The 18,672-nt window shown below is 46.2% G+C and overlaps 1 protein-coding gene across 1 annotated transcript in view; it reads left to right on the forward strand.

Annotated features, from left to right (window-relative positions):
• Window positions 1-18,672, forward strand: part of Itgb3 (integrin subunit beta 3) — a 51,638-nt gene that overhangs the window by 6,320 nt on the left and 26,646 nt on the right. Inside the window, exons 2-3 of the mRNA XM_051178773.1 lie at window positions 8,962-9,047; window positions 18,021-18,216. Coding sequence (XP_051034730.1) covers window positions 8,962-9,047; window positions 18,021-18,216 — 282 coding nt within the window. The remainder of the gene's footprint in view (window positions 1-8,961; window positions 9,048-18,020; window positions 18,217-18,672) is intronic.

Genomic DNA, 18,672 nt, shown 5'->3' on the forward strand with positions numbered 1-18,672 from the left:
CTGGGGGGGGGGGAGGAGGCGGGGGGACAGAGACAGGTAGGCCCCAGGAGCTTGCTAACTCATCAGCTTAGTGAAATTGGGAGCCTCAGGCTCAGAGGGACCCTGTCTCGAAGGAGAGTGATAGGACAGGACACCTGACACACAGTGCACACACAGGCGTGCACAAAATGAAATAAAAAAGAGCAGAGGAGAAATGTAGTAATGTAGACAATACAAGTTACTTGTCGATTCATGTTTAGAGAACCACAGTTGGCAGTTACCCTAGAGTTTCCCTCATGCATATATCCCTCTATGTCATTATTGTTACTTCTCAAACAGGACCTCCCATGGTAGGATCGTCATCACTTACTAATGTACTGTTGGCATCCTTTTAAGATACTTAGTTTTAATTTATGTGTGTGACTGCTTGCTTACATGTATGTATGTGCACTACATGCATGCTGTCTGAAGAGGTTGTCAGATCCCCTAGAACTGGAATTATAGGTAATTTTGAGCCACAGTGTGGGACCTGGGAATTGAACCTGGGTCCTCCACAAGAGCAACAAATGCACTTAACCACTGGTCCATCTTTCCAGCCTCTACTCTATATGTATCTTTTATGTCAGCTTATGGCCTTTCATTGTCCCCAAAGTTATAATTCTTGCAGAAAACGCAAAGGGAAGAATGATATATAGGTGTACTGGGGCACACTTATCTACGCTGTTGGCATTTATTTGCTGCTACAAATAAAGTCACAGAGACATAACCTTGTGTTTATGTTCTGTGGAAGTGTTTCTGTAAACTTAGTTTCTTTTTTTCTTTTCTATTCCTTTCTTTTGATATAGACTCCCACCTATAGCCCCGTCTGGAATTACAAGGGTAATTTCTTGAATTTATGTTGGGTAGGCCAAAGGGCATGGATATTTTATTTGTTTTTAATTGTTTTGTGATATTAGTGTATGAACTAATTTCAGGGCTTCAGGCATGCTAGACAAGCACTTAACTCCCCCCACCACAATCCATCCATCCATCCATCCATCCATCCATCCATCCACCCACCCATCCATCCATCCATTTATTTAAAATCCTGTAGTTACCTAGATTTGATTTTAAGGCTTAGACTCACACCATCTTCCTTCTCAGATTCTGGAAAAACTTGGATTACAGGCATGACTGCGCTTGACTTTATTTCTTAAGATAGGCTCTCATTTAGCCTAGGCTGGTCTGGAACTAACTTTATAAGTGAGGCTGTCCTTGAACTCTGATCCTCTTGTCCCACCTCCCAGGTGCTGGGATTATATCTGTGAACTACTGTTCAATCTCAGATTTTAATAAATGTTGCCAAACAGCCTTCCAAAAGCAGTTGAATGGATTTGCCTGTAAGATCGGCTCTGACAGCTAGGATTGTTTACCCCATAGCCATAGCTGCCTACTTTCCTAATGTGTAGACTGTGGAGAAAAGAGCCGGGAGGGACACCCCAGAACTGCAAAGCTGGGTGCCAAGGTCACCTTCAGGACACCACTGGGCTGGGTGTCAAGCAGAGCATGGTACAGGCATGCCTCTTCTGTACGCTGAGTCAGTTGGGAGGTGGAGCTGGTGTGAATGGAATCTTCCAGAACTCTAAAGTGCAGCATTTGGCCCAAATTCTAGGGTAAGGAAGAAATGTTCACTTGTATATTGAGGGACCTCAGGTCCAGGGATACTGTCTACAGATTCTAGAGTGTTAGTGGCCCTGCTGACATTTTTCTGGTTCTGGAAGAATAAGCATGTTCAGGGCCAATAGCACCTCTAATAGATCTAATCGATCCTCTAATCTATACAGTTTGTTTTTACAGAAAGGCTAAAAGAGAGCTTGGAAGAAGTGAGGGACTCATTAAAATCACAGATTAGTTTAGTGACTGGTGAGGTCTGGTCCTGAGGGCCCTTATCTCCAGCCAGGGTGATTTCCTCTCTGCATCCCATTTGAGGCAAAGGGTCCTCTTATGTGTGACCCTGAGCTAAAAAGGAAGATGAGGCGCATTCCTGGCTCTCTCTGGAGTGAGGAAGTGGGAGAAGGTAGCAGGTCATTTATTGAGCATGGGTTTTCTTTCACATATGTTACCTCACTTAATCCTCATGTAGAAAATATTATGCCCATATTTGGGAGACCGAGTTGGTGGGGAGGGGGATAAAAATAGCTGTCTGGGGTTTTTCAGAGCCTGTCTGATAAAGCTGGGTGGCTGGCTAAGTCCTGGAGAGCACTTATAAATCTTGAATAGGCATGAAACCTATTTTAAAGAGAGCACTAGAGAGATGTAGGGGTGCCACTGAGATCGTATGGTCTGCGGAACGGCAGAGCAGACTTTAGACCTTCCTGACTAACTGCTTTTTCTGTGACATCCACTCTGTCCCTTGTTTTACTGACCCCATTTTACTTCCTGAACTTTCCCAGGGCTAGGTGTTGGCTTTAGACCACAACTGTTCACAGGAAGGGGTTTTGTGGTCTTCACCCACAGCTTCCTGAAGAACCCGTTTAGAGATGTAACCAGACATGATCTGGCTTCACTTCCAAAGTAGGGTCTAGAGTCTGAAGGGTCAGTGAAGTGACACTCCCAGTAGTCAAAACATCTGACTGAACCTTTTGTGAAGGGAGCGTACTTGCTCAGGTCCGAATCCTTTCTCAGTTCTACACGCCCAACCCATCAGCAAGTCCTTGGAATATGCCTAGAGTCTGACCACACCATTAATACCACTGCCTTCTAAAGCCAAACAGTTGACATCTGTTGCCTGAATTGTTTTAATAACATCCTAGTTGATCCATCTTCCTTCTGGCTTGATCTTGCCTACGTGCCTGGTGGCCAGGCTAAGCCTCTCCCTTCACTTCTCAGATCCCTTCAGCATTCCCACTATGTGATGAACACCATGCTCCAATGGTGTTCGGCTTCCTAGTGTTGATCCCTAGTTCTCCAGTCTCCCCTCTGCCTCTCTCCTCCTCCTGCCTCTGACTTCCTGCTGCCTCTTCAGCAGGAGGATGTCCATCCAGCTCTGGTCTTTGTTCTTTGGGGCATGCATCCCATAACCCACTCCTTCACATCACTGTAGAATGTCGACTTCCCAGGAAGGCCTCTGGACCACTTTCCTGGATGAGACCACGCATCTACTCACCAGTGCTCTGCCTTGCTTTATCTTTAAGCATTTGCCTTTCATTCTGCTGTTTGTTTCTTTGTCTTCTTCTTCCTCCTCACCAAAACATGAACATTACAGGATCAGGGCTTGTTGAGTTCATCAGTGCCTAAGAGTGTGTTGAGTGCAGGTGGATGTTCATCAAATGCTTGTTGAGTGAATGAATGAATGGATGCTAGAGTACCATTGATAAATATTGGGCAAATGGATGAATGAATGTTAGTATCATTGATGAATATTGGTGGAAAGTTTTAAAGCGAAAGAAACCTCTTTTCTGATTGTATCCACGGTTGGATGAGACACGGCAGTTTCCATTCCAGGATGTGTCTATGGAAACGCAAATCCCCTTAGAATTAATTTCTTAGGGCTGTTGTGACCAAGCCCCATAAGTTGGACATTAGAAATATATGTTTGGAACTCTGGGTAGACCCCATCTTTGTCTCTTTTTAGCTTCTAGTGGTGGCTGGTAATCCTTGGTACTCCCTGGCATCTAGCTTTATCACTCCAGGCTCTGCCTCTAATACCACGGTGTTTTCTGTCTGTGTCTGCCTTCACCTGGGGTTTTCCCCTTCTTCCTACAAGGGCATCAGTCATCTTGGATTAGTGTCCACACTAATGACCTCATCTTGTTTACATCTAAAATTTCCAAATAAGGTCACATTCACAGGTACTGAGGGTTAGGAGAGCAATATACCTTTGTATGTCAGGGGATATATTCAAGCAGTAACATATTTTAATACTTACTCTTAATGGAGGCAAATCACACATAATTTCCACATTTAATTGGCTTTGGTGCACTTAAGGTAATTTAAAATCTGAAATCAGATACCCCTGCACCCATGTTCTTCAATTCGATAAGATGTTGGAGTCTGAGCTTTCTACCACCTCTGCAATGTTTCTTGGGGCCATTTGCTCCTGAGCACAGAAGTCCTTGTGGCCTTGAGCTTCAACTCTTTCTCCGTTCCTTCAGCTACTGAGCTATCCTTAAGGGAGGAATAAAACCCAAAAACATTCTCTTTGCAGCTTGTTCTTGACATGCCATGTGTACACACGTAGAGCTGTTAGCATGAGATATTTTGTTCATTGACTCACCCATCCAGGAGACTGCAATGTAAGATCAGGCACCACCTGGTCACACCTAGTGTCCCCATGGGCCTAATTGGGAAGTGGCTAAGGTTCAGGGGCAGGGCTGAGGCTCCTGGTGAGGAATTTTCTCTGGCAGGCGGTAGGAGAGAGCTCCATGATGTTCACTAGTGTGGACCATCCTCCATCCTCACCCTGATTAAGCCCTGAAGGTCCCTGTCCTCCTCAGGGGGGCTAAACCCTGAAGGTTCTTGGGCTCCTCAGGGTGTCCTGTCTATTCTGACTAAGTCCTGAAGGTCTCTGACCTCAGGGTGTCTCAGCCTGCAATCTGACATCCTGTTTCATAGGACAGTAGGTCCTCAAGACTGCCCTTCATGACTTCCCCTGGTTCCAGCTTCCTTCCCTGTTTCCCTTTTGCCTCTATTTCCCTCCCCCTTTATTTCTAGTTCTGTGAACCAGGCTGATGTGCCAGACCACAGCCCTTTATTTCTACTTTCCAGGCAAACTCCTTGGCTGGCCTTGCCTGTTTTTCCCAGTGACTGTCTTTTCTCAGCTACCATTCTTAGATTAGATTTTTGAACACACATTCCTTGCTCTGTGTAGATTTTTACTTCATTGTGATAATTTTTGGCTCTACACTCCCATATTTAACCCCATCCCTGTTCAGGGTTTAATTTGTGCCTGGTATCCAATAAAATGACTTTAATGAATTAAAAAAAAAAAAAAACCATGGTATGGTAGTTGTCTACTCTAAATAGCTCGAAGCTAAGGATAAAAATGGCAACAACAAAAACAACTCCAGCAACAGCATCCATTGAGCACTTTATGTAAGCCAGCTGTTGAGTTCAAGGATGCTCATTCAAGGATCACAGCCTTGTTGAGGACCAGGTCTGGTCAATCTTGCTAGGCTTCTTGGATGAAGTCTGGAGAGGACAGGTTTTGAGAGTCATCCATTGTTTTCATCGACATTCCAATGAGGACCCTCACTTCTCCAGTAAGCGTTTCTGGACCACAGAGGCTGAGAAGCAACACAGGCTTTGTGAATGACTGGAAACAGAGGGCTGGAGGAGGCACACATGTTCAGAAGGGAGGGGCAGCCCCGGAGCAGCAGTTCTTTGAATCAGCCTGAGCCCAGCGCTGAGACTTCTGATGAGTCAGCTGCTTTCAGCCACTGCGTTCCAGGGCTCCTGCCCTTGGAGGTAGGACTTGGTTGGGGAGGTTGTTGGGAGATCATTGGTTCTTACACTGTCAGCCTGGGATTCATTAAAAAGAAGAGATCAAGGGAACAGGGTAACCATGGCCTCCTAAAGGACAGATCCCTGCAGCCCAGCTCATCCTCTGAGGTCAGGGACTCTGCTACCCTGGGAGGGGCCTGCTGTTTCTTATTTCACATTTGGCCAGGCTTCCTATTGCAACTGTAAGTCAAGGACTCATAGGGAATGCTAATTTGAGAATGGATGAATGGATTCAAGGATAGATTGGGAAAGGTTTGAAAAATAACTTGGGCTGGGCTGTTGAAATGGCTCAGGAGGGTAAAGGCATTTCTTCTAAGCCTGACAGTCTGAATTTCAGTCTCAGGGTCTACATTGGCAGAAGGAGAGAACTAACTTTCTCCATTTGTCCTCTGGTCTCCACACTGTATTTTATGTGCTCGCACCTTCTTCCCTACTCTCTCTCTCTCAAACCAACAAACGAACGTAGTAAAAAAGAACTTGGTAGTACCCACACACCTACACTTCTCAATTGAACCATTTCCTCTCTTTCTAGTGAACACTGATGGTATTTATGTCCATGCTAGTCTCCATGGAAATGCCCCAAAGAGCGGAGCTACCTCAAATAGTTCAGGATGGCTCATCTCTGAACTCTTCTGATGGAGCTATAATGAAGAAGGGCTATGTTCATGTCCCCAGGAGGAGCAACTGTGAAGCTAAGATCTGGCTAGACTGTCCTTGCAGGAAGAAGCCGGGTAGCACTGTTGGTTTTATAGGCTCAGAACCCGGCATCTGTGGGAAGATCAGCTACCCTTCCTCCATCACACTGCACTGTTGAGAGTTGCCCCACTTTGATGCACTGGAGTCTGACTTGGAATCAAAGCCACAATTGCCACTTCACAATCTACTCTCTCTCTCTCTCTCTCTCTCTCTCTCTCTCTCTCTCACACACACACACACACACACACACACACACGCGCGCGCGCACACACACACACAAACTAACTTGCTGTCTCTTTCAAATACACACAGTCACACTCTCTCACACATTCACTGTGTCTCACACTCACACACTCACTCACAGTCCCCCCCCCCACTCACACATATACATACACTAAAGTATTCATGTCTGGGAATAGAGCTCTAGGAGTCAGTCATGGGCTTATAGTGTTGTCTTACTGATAACACTTGGAGTAGAGAAAGGCTTTTGAAGCAAGATAGAGCCAAGCCTCTGAGGAAACCTGAAGCCTTGCTTCAAGGATTCCATGTACAAGCCAGTATTCTGGAGAGGTTTCATATATATATATATATGTGTGTGTGTGTGTGTGTGTGTTCATATATCTACGTATTTAAATATATATCTAGATATTGAAGTAGACTCTTGGTATGACTGGCGCAGTACTTGCAATGTAGTACAGGCTAGCTCCAACTCATGATAGTAATCTTGCTGTAGCCACTTGACTGCTAGCTAGGGTTATAGGTGTGCACCCCCACAACTGGTCTACAGGTTTTAGTCTAGAATTCTGGTATACTGTTTAGAAATGAGCTCAGTTGCAACAAAACAGAAGTGTTTCAGTTGGCACCAGTACATCTTTGTACTGGTTCAGTCAGTCAGTCAGTCAGGCAGGCAGGCAGGCTTCAAGGATTTAATAGACCTGTCCTTTTCTTCTCCTTGACCCTCTTCCTCTTTTCTTCCTTTTCTTATTTTATTTCTGTACTGAGGATGGAACCTTGGGCCATGTGCATGCTAAACATTCATTGTATCACTGAAATATTTTTCTAGGCTGTTGAATGTAATTTTAAAGAGTATTATTTTCATGCATGCAAACAAAAAGAACATCTATCAAAGGCTTTAGTCAGTTTAAACATTGTGGGAACCAGAAAGGTGCTGGGACTGGTTCCAAAGGGAATTTGAGGAAGGGAGTTTTATAGTTGGCCAGTCATATGGAAATGAATTGGCCAATGGATTTTAAAAAATTGGCTAATGTCTGTAAAACAATCAGCTTTACCCTTCAGTGCTTATGTTCTCTACCAGGTGGACGTCATTGGCATTTTTGTTTGATGAGAATCATGTGTTTGCCACATAAAAATAAATTTATATTGTCATCAATTTTCTGTGTTAACCTCTACCAGTATAAAGTTGTAAAACACCCTAATCGGTTCAAGACAAAGATACAGATAGTTGCTAGGTAGTGTTGGCACATTTAATCCCAGCACTGGGGAGGCAGAGGCAGGTGAATCTCTGAGTTTGAGGCCAGCCTGATCTACAAAATGACTTCCAGGACAACTAGGACTACACAGGGAAACCCTGTCCTGAAAAACCAAGCCAACCAAAGAGGCAGATAGTCTCTGATCATGGAAGATCATTTTCTGAGTTGTGTTCTGTTCAGATGTTGGGATGGATAGAATACAGTCATAATAAAGTAGATATTTGACTAGATGAGAAGTTTTGGAGATATTGGGGAAACATTTAAGTAATTAGGATAATTTCATTGGAAATAGCTTTGTTGAGGACAAAGCTAGAAATAATAGTTATGGGCAAAGGAGACTCTTCAGAAAGTTGGGTGTAAGAGAGCTGACAGGGTGGCTGGCTGCAAGAGAAGGAATGGATCTTCCTTCTGCCCCTGGGAGGAAAGGCTACCCTGAGGCGCCAGGGACATCAAGCTAGGGGAGAGCCTTCTATAGGAGCAGCTGCCTGGGGGTTACTTCTTGGCTGCACTTCTCAGGCCTATTTTGGGCCCCTGGCTGTTATTGTCTGTCCTTGTAGTCTTTCCTCTGCCTTTTGTCAACATGGGGACTCTTCACTTCTGAGTGTCATCTTGAAGCATCCTCTTGGCTTATTGAATTCATGAAAAAAAAAAAAAATCCTGTGCAATGCATCAGCCATTTCACAGAGATGAGATGAGTTGCTCAGGGGCACAGCATCAGGCACACACACTTCTGACTCTGAAATGTCATGTCCTTCCAGTCCCTGTTAACCTTTCCTGACCACTCCAGTCCTTTCCAGCATTGAATGCGTGGCCTCAAAGACTGATGTATTGGAATATCTGTTGAGACAGCGAGACACAGCCATTAAAGTTACCCTGCCCTACAGTGTTTACACCTTAACCTTAGTGCATCTGGTCCTTAGGTCCTCTCTATAGTGGCTGTGACAGCTGGAGAAGGCACCTGGCCATTACTCTGGGCCCTGGATTTTCAATTGCCCAGTGTAGGTAGAAAACCATCATTTACTAAATCCTTTCTATCAGTTGTGTTGGGACACCATGGTCCAGTCCCACCATCGGCTGCTGTCACTGTGGCCTCACCAGCTGAAATAGTGATGAGTTTCTCCCCATCTTCGTTATTTTCTTTCTTGCTTATCAATAGCCCATGTTTGATAAATGTCTACGGTAAGGTTAGGGTGTGTTTGTGCTTACCTGGGAAATGTTTACTTGAGTGTTTGGGAAATTTGGGATAGTTGGGGCAGGATGGTCACTGCCTTGAGCAAACCAAGCGCTAATGTTTGTCTGTGTCTCTTCATTGCAGAGTCCAACATCTGTACCACACGAGGCGTGAATTCCTGCCAGCAATGTCTGGCTGTGAGTCCCGTGTGTGCCTGGTGTTCAGATGAGGTAAGGAGCCTATGTCTTATTCTGTCAATGCAAAAAAACAAACAAACAAACAAACAAACAAACAAAAAAAAAACAAAAAAAACACACACAACTCTCACTCAAAAGGAGTATAAGGAAGTTTATTCTGGAGCTAAATGTAAGTGACAGTAGACAAGGAACATGGATTCAGGCTGCTTCAAATACTGTGTACCCAACATGATGACCAGTTTAATGAAGGTTTTATGGTAACAGAACAAAGAAAGTAATAAACCAAGGTGTTTTTAAAATACACCAGGTCAGGTGTGTTACAGTGAAGAGACGAAGTCCCCGCTGTGAGCATCTGAGGCTAGGATGCTATAAGCATTCCTAGCCTCTCAGTTGGTAGAACATAGGAGTCTGTTTGCAAATTCCCAAAGGGACTTTACTTGATAGTCTCCAGAATGTTAGGTCAAGCCCAAAGGTGGGTGATAAATGGCTATTTAGGGGGGGTAATCTAGCCACAAATAATTTGGTTTCCAAAATGTAGCATTCTATTTGGCCTTGTAGAATGATCAACATAGGTATGCCACCCCCCCCCCCCAAAAAAAAACCCTTCAGTCCACAGCTGTTTCCCTAGATTTAGGTGCTTTTGTGTAAGCACAGACACATATAACTCCTTCCTCCTAAATGCAGTCTCTTCCCCTGCTGAGCAAGCCTAGGTGAAGCCTTCCCACTGACAGATGGTAGAAAGCTGGTACATGAGGGTAGAGTCTTTTGCATTCCCACTCCCAGCCAGTTTGCTTGGGTGTCTTTTCTTGCTGTGACTGTTGCTACCCTTTGCCAGGCTGTGCTTTTTCTTTGGGCTACAACATCTCAGGGACGAAGGGCTTTAGTCCCCAAATGAGAGAGAGGTGCTAGGGGTATGGAGGGACACCAGCTTATTTTTCCCTCAGAACGAAAAAACAAAACAAAGACGCAAAGAGGAACCTCTTTCTCTCTCTGTATGTGTGTGCATGTGTGTTTGCGTGTGCGTGCACACATGCACCTGCGCCAATGCACACAGAAATTCTTGGAGATCCTTTTTCCTTTTTCTCTGATGATGAGGCCCCCCTCTGCCTGCCTGCCTGCCTACCTGCCTGCCTGTCTCCCTCCCTCCCTCCCTCCCTCCCTCCCTCCCTCCCTCCCTCCCTCCCTCCTTCTCTTCCTCTTTCCGTCCCTCTCTTCCCTCTCTGAGGTGGGGAAGGAGCACAGGCCTCTAGTGAGGAACCACAGGGTGACAGGAAAGGGGCAGCCATGTCTAGGCAGAGAGTTTGTTGTGTCTGAGGCCCTAGGGGATGAGTGTGTCTGAGGGAATGGCTATGTTTGTGGCCAGGCTGGGAATTTGGAGCTGGCAAAGGCTGATGAGGAAGTAGGGGTGCGTGTGGCTGGAGAGGTACCCAGCAGTTACAGGAGGAGTGAGTCACAGCCTCCCAGCAGATGGTCACCTGAGCTGCTGGCCTGGCTGCTTCTCAGCTACCTGAGTTGGCCACTTGGGCCAGAGCCACAGCCTCTGCTCTACACAGCTCCTTGACTACTCTAGCTATCCCCTCATTCTCTGTGTGCTCTCTGAGTTTCCTAAAAAGGCAACCTCCTGGGCAGAAGGCAGTGTGTTTATCCCCTAGAGGAGGGCTGCCAGAGCCTCCAAGGCTGGCCTCTGTGCTGTTCAGCAGGGGAACAGCTTCTAGAGGCAGCTGCCCAACATCTGGGCCAGATTGATCTCATTTAGCGAATGAACGATTCTCTGGGGCGTGGGGAGGGTAAGCCCTTCTCCACCCCCACAGGTGCCCCTCCCCTCTGGGCTGCACTGGAGGCTCAAGGGGCGTGGCTTCTTCCCTCTCGTTTGTCACATCCTCCTGCCTTTACTCAACATCACGATGTTGTTAAGGAGGAAGTTGTCATTCTGCAACAATTCCTGGAGGAGCGTGACCTAGAGGGTGCCCTGTTTGGACTGGCTGGCCTGAGGTTGGCTGGCTGGAGCAGAGGGGAGCAGAGAGAGCCCCCTGAAGAAGACTTATGGCACACAAAAGATGTCTCTCCTCCCTCCCTCCCTTTTTCACCTAAAGTGAGTGTAGAGATAGGCAAGGGAGCCTTGGGGGGAAAGAAGGAATCCCCAGAGAGCCTGTCCTTCAGAGGGGTGTCCAGTCCTTCCCATCCTCCACTTCCATTTGTTATCCATCTGGGTCTTATAGGGACAAGCTAGAACTGGGTCCTGACCAGCCAAAGCCCCTCCTTAGGCTGCGTGAACAGATTCCACAAGCCTAGATGCAGATGTGGAATATTTACTGGTCACTATGGTGAATCTTTGCCCTCTGGGGCAGACTGAGGGGCCAGAGAGAGGGGAGGGGGCTGAGGAGGATAGGCCTATTGATGGGGTGGAGTCAGGAAATGGGTGGCAGTTAGGACCAAAGGAAACTAAAAAGGGAGGTAGAAAGCCCTCAGAATGGAATATAGTGAATGACAACATCTACCATCACTAAGTGAGAAGGAGGAGGGACTGGGCTGGGCAGTCAGATGTGGGACACAGCATGTCAAGCTGGGAGGAGCCCTGGACTCGAACTAGAACATGGCTGTTATCTCCCTGCCACCACCCCCCCACACACCCCCCTCACCACCAAGGGAATAGAACTTCCCTTGCCCAGGGCAAGCTTAGCTATTGAAAGTGTTTGGCTCTCAACTTAAAACAACCAAAGGTGGGGTTGGGGGTGCTGCTCAACCCTCTGCCTTGACTGTTTTGGTGCTGATGCTGGCAATGCCTCTGAAAACAACTGGTTGGGCTCAGCTTCTGGTCCTTAAAGGACAGCAGCTCTTGGGTGTGTATAGTAAGCTCTTGGCTGGGTAAGAGGAAAATAGAGCCAATGTGCGTGAGTGGGGTGTTTTGGGCCCATCCACATAGGGTGTGTTCTTGTTGAGATAGATACATGGTTAGATAACATGGATTTGGGTAATGTGTTATCTCTGGTCTGTACAGCTAGCAAAGACACCAGCTTCACACAGGGCTAGAAACTGTGTTCTTGGCTTAAGTGGCATCATACCAGAGTCTAGAACTTTCTGAAGTCATATGGTAATATAACAAGCCTGAAATGTTTGTTAAATATAAAGGCTCCAGGGATGGACCCTAAACCTATTGCATCAGAACAGGTAGTTATGGTGGCAAGGGGGATAACATTGCTACTGGTGGAGGCTAGGATTGGACTAGGTGGATGGAGGTAGACTTGAAGTTGCCATGGAAATACAGAGCACCCAATTCAAGTTGGATTAAATAGCAATGGTTTTTCATCTTGGTATACTTTGGATATTTTCTAAATTTGGCAAACTTAAGGCAGGACGAAATGCTCGGGATTGATACACAGGCCTGAGCACATGCTGGAAGGTGAACCAGTTTACAACCTGACATCCAGGAATGAAAGAGGAAGGGTGTGGTTTGGGGCTAGCAGGTAGAAGACTCTAATAGGACTTCTTTCTGTGTATCTGTAGGGAATTGCTCAGGACGTGTGTGTGTGTGTGTGTGTGTGTGTGTGTGATTATCATGTCTGTAGTTTCTTCATATTTATTTTTAACCTGGAGCATAGATGTCTACCTTGAGTTTGTCCCCACATTTGTTATTGTGGGAAGAAAAATGTATAGTAGGTATGGTGTTTTGAAAGAAAATGGCCCCCAGAGGGAGTAGCGCTATTGGGAGGTGTAGCCTTGTTGGAGGAAGCAGGTCACTGTGGAAGTGGACTTGAGGTCTCATATATGCTCAAGGCGTGTCCAGGGAGACAGTTCACTTCCTGCTGCCTGCAACACGTAGGACTCTCAGCTCCAGTACTATGTCTGCCTGTGTGCCACTATGACCCACCATGATGATCATGCAGTAAACCTCTGAAAATCTAAGCCACCCCAGTGAAATGTTCTCCTCCTCACAGCAATAGACACCCCGACTAAGCCATGCAACTCAGTAGCTCAACCCAGTACTTCGTGATCTGCTCATGGTATCTACATGCCTGTAGCCTTGGTCCTCAGGAGGCAGAGGAAGAAGGATCAAGGTGAAGGCAGAAGTTCAGGGTTGGGCTAGGGAGGTGGCTCAGTGGGTAAGAGTGCTTGCTGTGAATGCAAGAGGACTTGAGTTCAAATCCCTAGCACCTACATAAAAGCTAGGCGTGGTCTGAAATTCCCCTGTTAGGGATCAGAGACAAGTAGATAACAGAAACTTGCTGGCCAGACATCCTAGCCAAAGCAGTGAACTTTAGATTCACTGAGAGACCTTATATGGAAAAATAAGGCCGCTGGCTGTGGTAGCATTCACCTTTAACCTCAGCACTGGTGAAACAGAAGCAGGGAGATCTCTGGGAGTTTGAAGCCATCCTGGTCTGCATAGGGAGTTCCAGGGCAGCTGGGGTTACACGGTGAACCCTGTCTTAAAAAAGAATGAATATCCTCCTCTGATGTCCTCATGTGTGCGCAAGGCATACCTACACGTACATGTGTATACGTGCATGAAGCATACACACATAAACACACACATACACCATTAAAAAGTTTAACGTAATTTTTATCTATATAGAAATTCAAAGCCAGCCTGGGCTAAATGAAATCCTGTCTCAAAATAATCAATCAATCAATCGAACAGAAAAACCCCAAACAGATAACACAGTGGTAAGAGTGTGTCCCTTATCCTTACAACCAACAAAGCGTGAATCCTGGTAGCTATAGACTAAAATGCCTTTTCCCCTGTCTTCTCCCCTCCATACTCCTCTCTGGGTTCAGGTAATTTCTTACTCTTACTAAGTGAGCCAATCAGTGGTCCTAGGGAGATAGCCCTGTGGTAGAACCTGGCATGTGCAAGCCCACTCCTAGTGCTAGAGAGAGAGAGAGAGAGAGAGAGAGAGAGAGAGAGAGGGAGGGAGGGAGGGAGGGAGGGGGAGAGAGAACTCTTCAAGGGTATGTTTTCCCTTGCTGTCCTCCAGGGAGGGAGTACACAGTAACAGTGGTGATTACAATGGTGGAAATTGGCTGCTGTTACTTACATGGGACCCCCCCCAGAGGATTTGAGTATATTTGACTCATACTGAGACTTTGTAATTGGAAATCATCTCACAGTCTTATTTTAGCTTCTGCCCAACCCTGTGAGACAGCTATCACAGTGACTATTATTCATGCTATACTTTTCCCAAACAGGATTAAAGGGACTGGTCCTAATAGCATGTGTCACCCCTCAGGAAGGGGAGGTAATCCACCAGCTCACAGAGCTGGGAGCCTCCCACCTCTTTCCCCCAGTGGGCGGGGCTTGAATCTTCCGTGTAACATCCGGTTTTGGTGGGAACTAGAACATTAAAATCAATCCCTTTTCTAGTGTTCTCTTTGAGTGACCCCGAGATATCCCTTCTCCTGTGTGGGCCTGGGGTGGGAATGTGGCCAATGGTGTTGAGGACATTGCCTTGGTATCTTTGTTATCGTCCCAGGGCAGGAGGCTCTCAGGAAAAGCTGAGCCAATGCGCCTGTTAGGTTTCTGACCTCTGATGTCAGTGACTGCCAAAGAAGGGAGATGTCCTGATCTTATTTTTCAGTGTGTGTGTGTGTGTGTGTTTGTGTGTGTGTGTGTGTGTGTGTGTGTTTAATTTAGTTTTGTCAGTTTTTATTTGTATTTTTCCCAAGGAAATTCATGGGAAGCGTAAGTACCGCCAGCATATGAGCATCCAGCTCTCTGCTTGCTAAGGCTGTGAGGTTGGAAAGTGGGAGGGAGGAGAGCCCCCAGAAGCCCAATCTCTTCCCCCAGAGCCTGAGGATACTTGTGGCTTGCAGTTTTTCCTTAGCTCCCTGGTCTCCCCCTCCTGGTTCCCTCCTCCAGCCTCTGTCTTGTTCTGGAAAGGCTCAGCTTCCCTGGCTTCTTGGTGATCTAATCATTGCTTTTTGGGGAAGGTTTTCTCTGAGGTCTGCAGGCAGTTGAGATCAGAGATAAGATTGGTGGAGTGTGTGTGTGTGTGTGTGTGTGTGTGTGTGAGAGAGAGAGAGAGAGAGAGGGTGGAGTGTGTAAATGTGAGGGTGGAATATGTGTGTGGTATGTATAGTGTGTGTGAGAGTGTAGTGTGTGTATATGTAGCATATGTGTTCATGTGTGAGGGTGGCGTATGTGTGAAGTGTGTATATGTGTGTGAGTGTAGAGTGTGTATGTGTGTGTGTATATGTGTGTGAGTGTAGAGTGTGTGTGTATGTGTGTATGTGTGTGTGTATATGTGTGTGTATATGTGTGTAGTGTGTGTGTATATGTGTGTATGTGTGTGTGTATATGTGTGTGTGTATATATGTGTGTGTGTCTGTGGTATATGTGTACTTGTTCTGTCACTTGTGTAACCGTCTACAGGGGCAGGACTTCAACTCCTCAGAGGGGCCCCTTTTGAGCTTCAGAATGTGGGTGTCTCTTTGTGGACTGATCCCTCTGCAGGTGTCCTGGTAGCCATCTTCTGCACAGCTGAACAGAAAGGACATTTTCTGTCTCTCCACACAATTCTCACATCTCTGTCTTGTATCAGGTTCTGAATGTCTGGGGCTTCTGCTGTGACTCCTCCCAGGACCATCCTCCCAACCAGCTTCACTACTTTGTGTTATATTCTCCACAGAATGCAATAAAACTTACTTTATGAGGCAGTATACTCAGAGGCAGAAAGCCTAGGTGGTATCTTGGTTATGTCGCTCCTAAGCTCTGCAACTCTAGGCAAGTCACTTAACTTCTGTGTGTGTGTGTGTGTGTGTGTGTGTGTGTGTGCTCACACTCAGGTTTGTTGTTGTTGTTGTTTTTGACAGTGTTTCACTCACAGAGGCTGGCCTGCCTCTGCCTCCCGGATGCTGGGATTAAAGGTGTGCACCACCAATGCCTGGCTGTCATTTAACTTCTGTAAGCCTCAAATTTTTAACCTTGAGAATTGAGTTCTTCATTTGTGAAGCCTCCCACCCTTAGGTTCCTCACTTATGAAATAATAATTAGTAATTCCAGTCTTACCAAGCCATCATCAGCATTGCAGTGACTCTTGTGAAGTACCTGTCCCATACCTACATGCCGCAAGTGGTCAGTAAATGTTAATAGTTGTTCTGGTATATGGATAGGTTTTTTTTTCCCCCTGGCAGACAGGGCTTAGGAAAATCTGAAGACTTAGACATCGGGAAATAGGTCCAGGTAGGGGTGTGCCAGCTTTCAGATTAATCTCCTCACCCTGGCAAGTGACAGCTAGGCAGATGCTCATGCAGTTCTGGTTAAGGATGCTTTGTGTCAGGGTATGACAGAACTGAAGGCATCATGCTCCCTAACCCCACTAAGCAAACAAACCGTAAACTAAGGCTCAGAGTGACTCCCATGGGGTTATATGGCTGGTGGTGTCCTTGCCCTGTGGCCCGTTTCCTGATGTCAGTGTCCTTCCAGGAACATTTAATTTTTGCATGTGAGCACACACAGGTCCTGGAGGCCAAGGGATGCAAAGGAGGGAAGTGACAGGGTAGGCTTTGGTCAGCAAGCTGTCCTCATGGGATTTTTCCCAGCTTGTAGAGTTTATTCAAAAGTAACTCATTCAGTTACTACTTATCAACATGTCATTTTAGTAACTAACCCTTATTGAGCTCTTACTGTATACATGGTCTCATTTAGCCTGGCATGACACATCCCTGTATCCCTGTGACAGAGGGTTCTTCTGATTGTTAGTTCTTTTTAAACTATTTTTTAAAATTAAAATTGTGGTAGAATTTACCATCTTGACCCGTGTGTGTGTGTGTGTGTGTGTGTGTGTGTGTGTATGTATGTGTGTGTGTGTGTGTATGTATGTATGTGTGTGTGTGTGTGTACATGTGTGAATATCTATTTTGTGTGTCTTCTTCTTCCTCCTCTTCCTCTTCTTCTTCTCTCTCTCTCCACCGTATTTCTCAGGGTCTCTCATTGGACCTGGAGCTCACTGGTATGGTTAACCTAGCTAGTCAGCAAGTCTCAGGGATCCTCTTGTCTCCACCTCCCTATCTCTGGGCTTGTAGGCATGTGTCACCATACACATTTTTTTTTTTAAAACATGGGTGCTGAGCCCAGGTTCCCATACGTGTGCAGCAAACGCCTTTCTGATGGAACCATTTCCCCAACCCCTTTCATGTGAAACCCTTACCATCATCCATCCCCATAACTAATTTCATTATGCTTAACTAAAACTCTGGGCCTATTAAACAACTCTTCCTTCCTCCTCCCTAGCCCCTAGCCACCATCATTTCCTCTTCTGTCTCTGTGGTTTTGAAAGCTGTTTGTAGGCAAGAAAGATTTTACCCTTTATGTTACAGCTGAAGGAACTGGGCTTGGAGAGCTGTGTGTCATGCTCTGGTACCTGTCAGTGGTGACACTGGGGGTCAGTCTCAGCTAGCTCATTCCTGTGCTCTTCGCCCTTCACCGACTCCCCTCTGTCATCTTTGTCCCGGATGAAGAGGGGGGACGGGAACACACAACCACTGACCTTATGCCAGTATCTAACACAATAGCTTTAAATGGTTTTAACCTTTACCTACAGAAAGATATACCTCATATAATATTACTCATTATGTATGCTAAATCCTCTCCTCCATTAAATAAAAGTTTTCCCAAATAACATTGAAACTTTTATTTACTTGGTATATACTTGGGCATTTTTTCTACTCTATTCAATTGTGTTTTACTTAGTAAACCTGGCTTTGAGTCTCACAAACTAATTTCTGTTTCACAATTTGGAAAGCTCTGGTTTGTCAGGCATTTTACTTAATGTACCCTTTTCCCAGCTGTCAGTCATGAACAGGTACTGACTCAGCCTGTCTGCCCTTCCTGTATGTGTCCTTAGGGATTATCCTAGGAAGGGACTGCTACAGTTCTTTTATGCTAGGTTAGCTCCAAAGGGCTGAGTAAACTCTAAGCCACTGGGAGGTGACATGTCATGCAGGAGGCATAGCATAGCCACACTAGCTCTGATGTCTGGCTTTCCCCTTGGGTTACTGTCTACATAGGCTCTGCCTCAGGGCTCACCTCGCTGTAACCTGAAGGAGAGCCTGCTGAAGGACAACTGTTCGCCAGAGACCATTGAGTTCCCAGTCAGTGAGGCCCAGATCCTGGAGGATAGACCACTCAGCAACAAGGGCTCTGGAGACAGTGCCCAGATCACTCAAGTCAGCCCCCAGAGGATTGCCCTTCGACTCCGGCCAGGTAGGCACGGGGCTCATCTTGGGGAGACACCTGGCACAAACGGGGCAAGGGACATTTAGGTTTGAGCTGCAACTCTTGGGGGAGGGGCAGCACAGAATAGGAATTGGGTAGCAAGGTGGAAAGACAGTCAGAGAGAGAGAGAGAGAGAGAGAGAGAGAGAGAGAGAGAGAGAGAGAGAGAGAGAGAGAGAGCGAGAGCGCAGTGGGTTGTGGGTTGTGGGCCCAGAGAATGGAAGAAAATAAAGCATCAGGATCTCTGAGTCAGAAGATCTGAGTGTGAATCCCAACTCCACCACATAACTAGTTATCTGGCTGGTTACTAGTTACTTAACCCTTCTGGTTCTGCTTCCTCTCATGTCTAGTTTGTAGCTTTGTGTGGGATGAAGGATGAGACAGCAGTTTGTGAGCTTATTTTCCACAGGGGATAAGCACTGTTTAGGAGCAGACAAAGTAGGGA

The sequence above is a fragment of the Phodopus roborovskii genome, unplaced genomic scaffold (genome assembly GCF_943737965.1).
Source record: "Phodopus roborovskii unplaced genomic scaffold, PHOROB, whole genome shotgun sequence".
In the NCBI taxonomy this organism is placed as follows: Eukaryota; Metazoa; Chordata; class Mammalia; order Rodentia; family Cricetidae; genus Phodopus; species Phodopus roborovskii.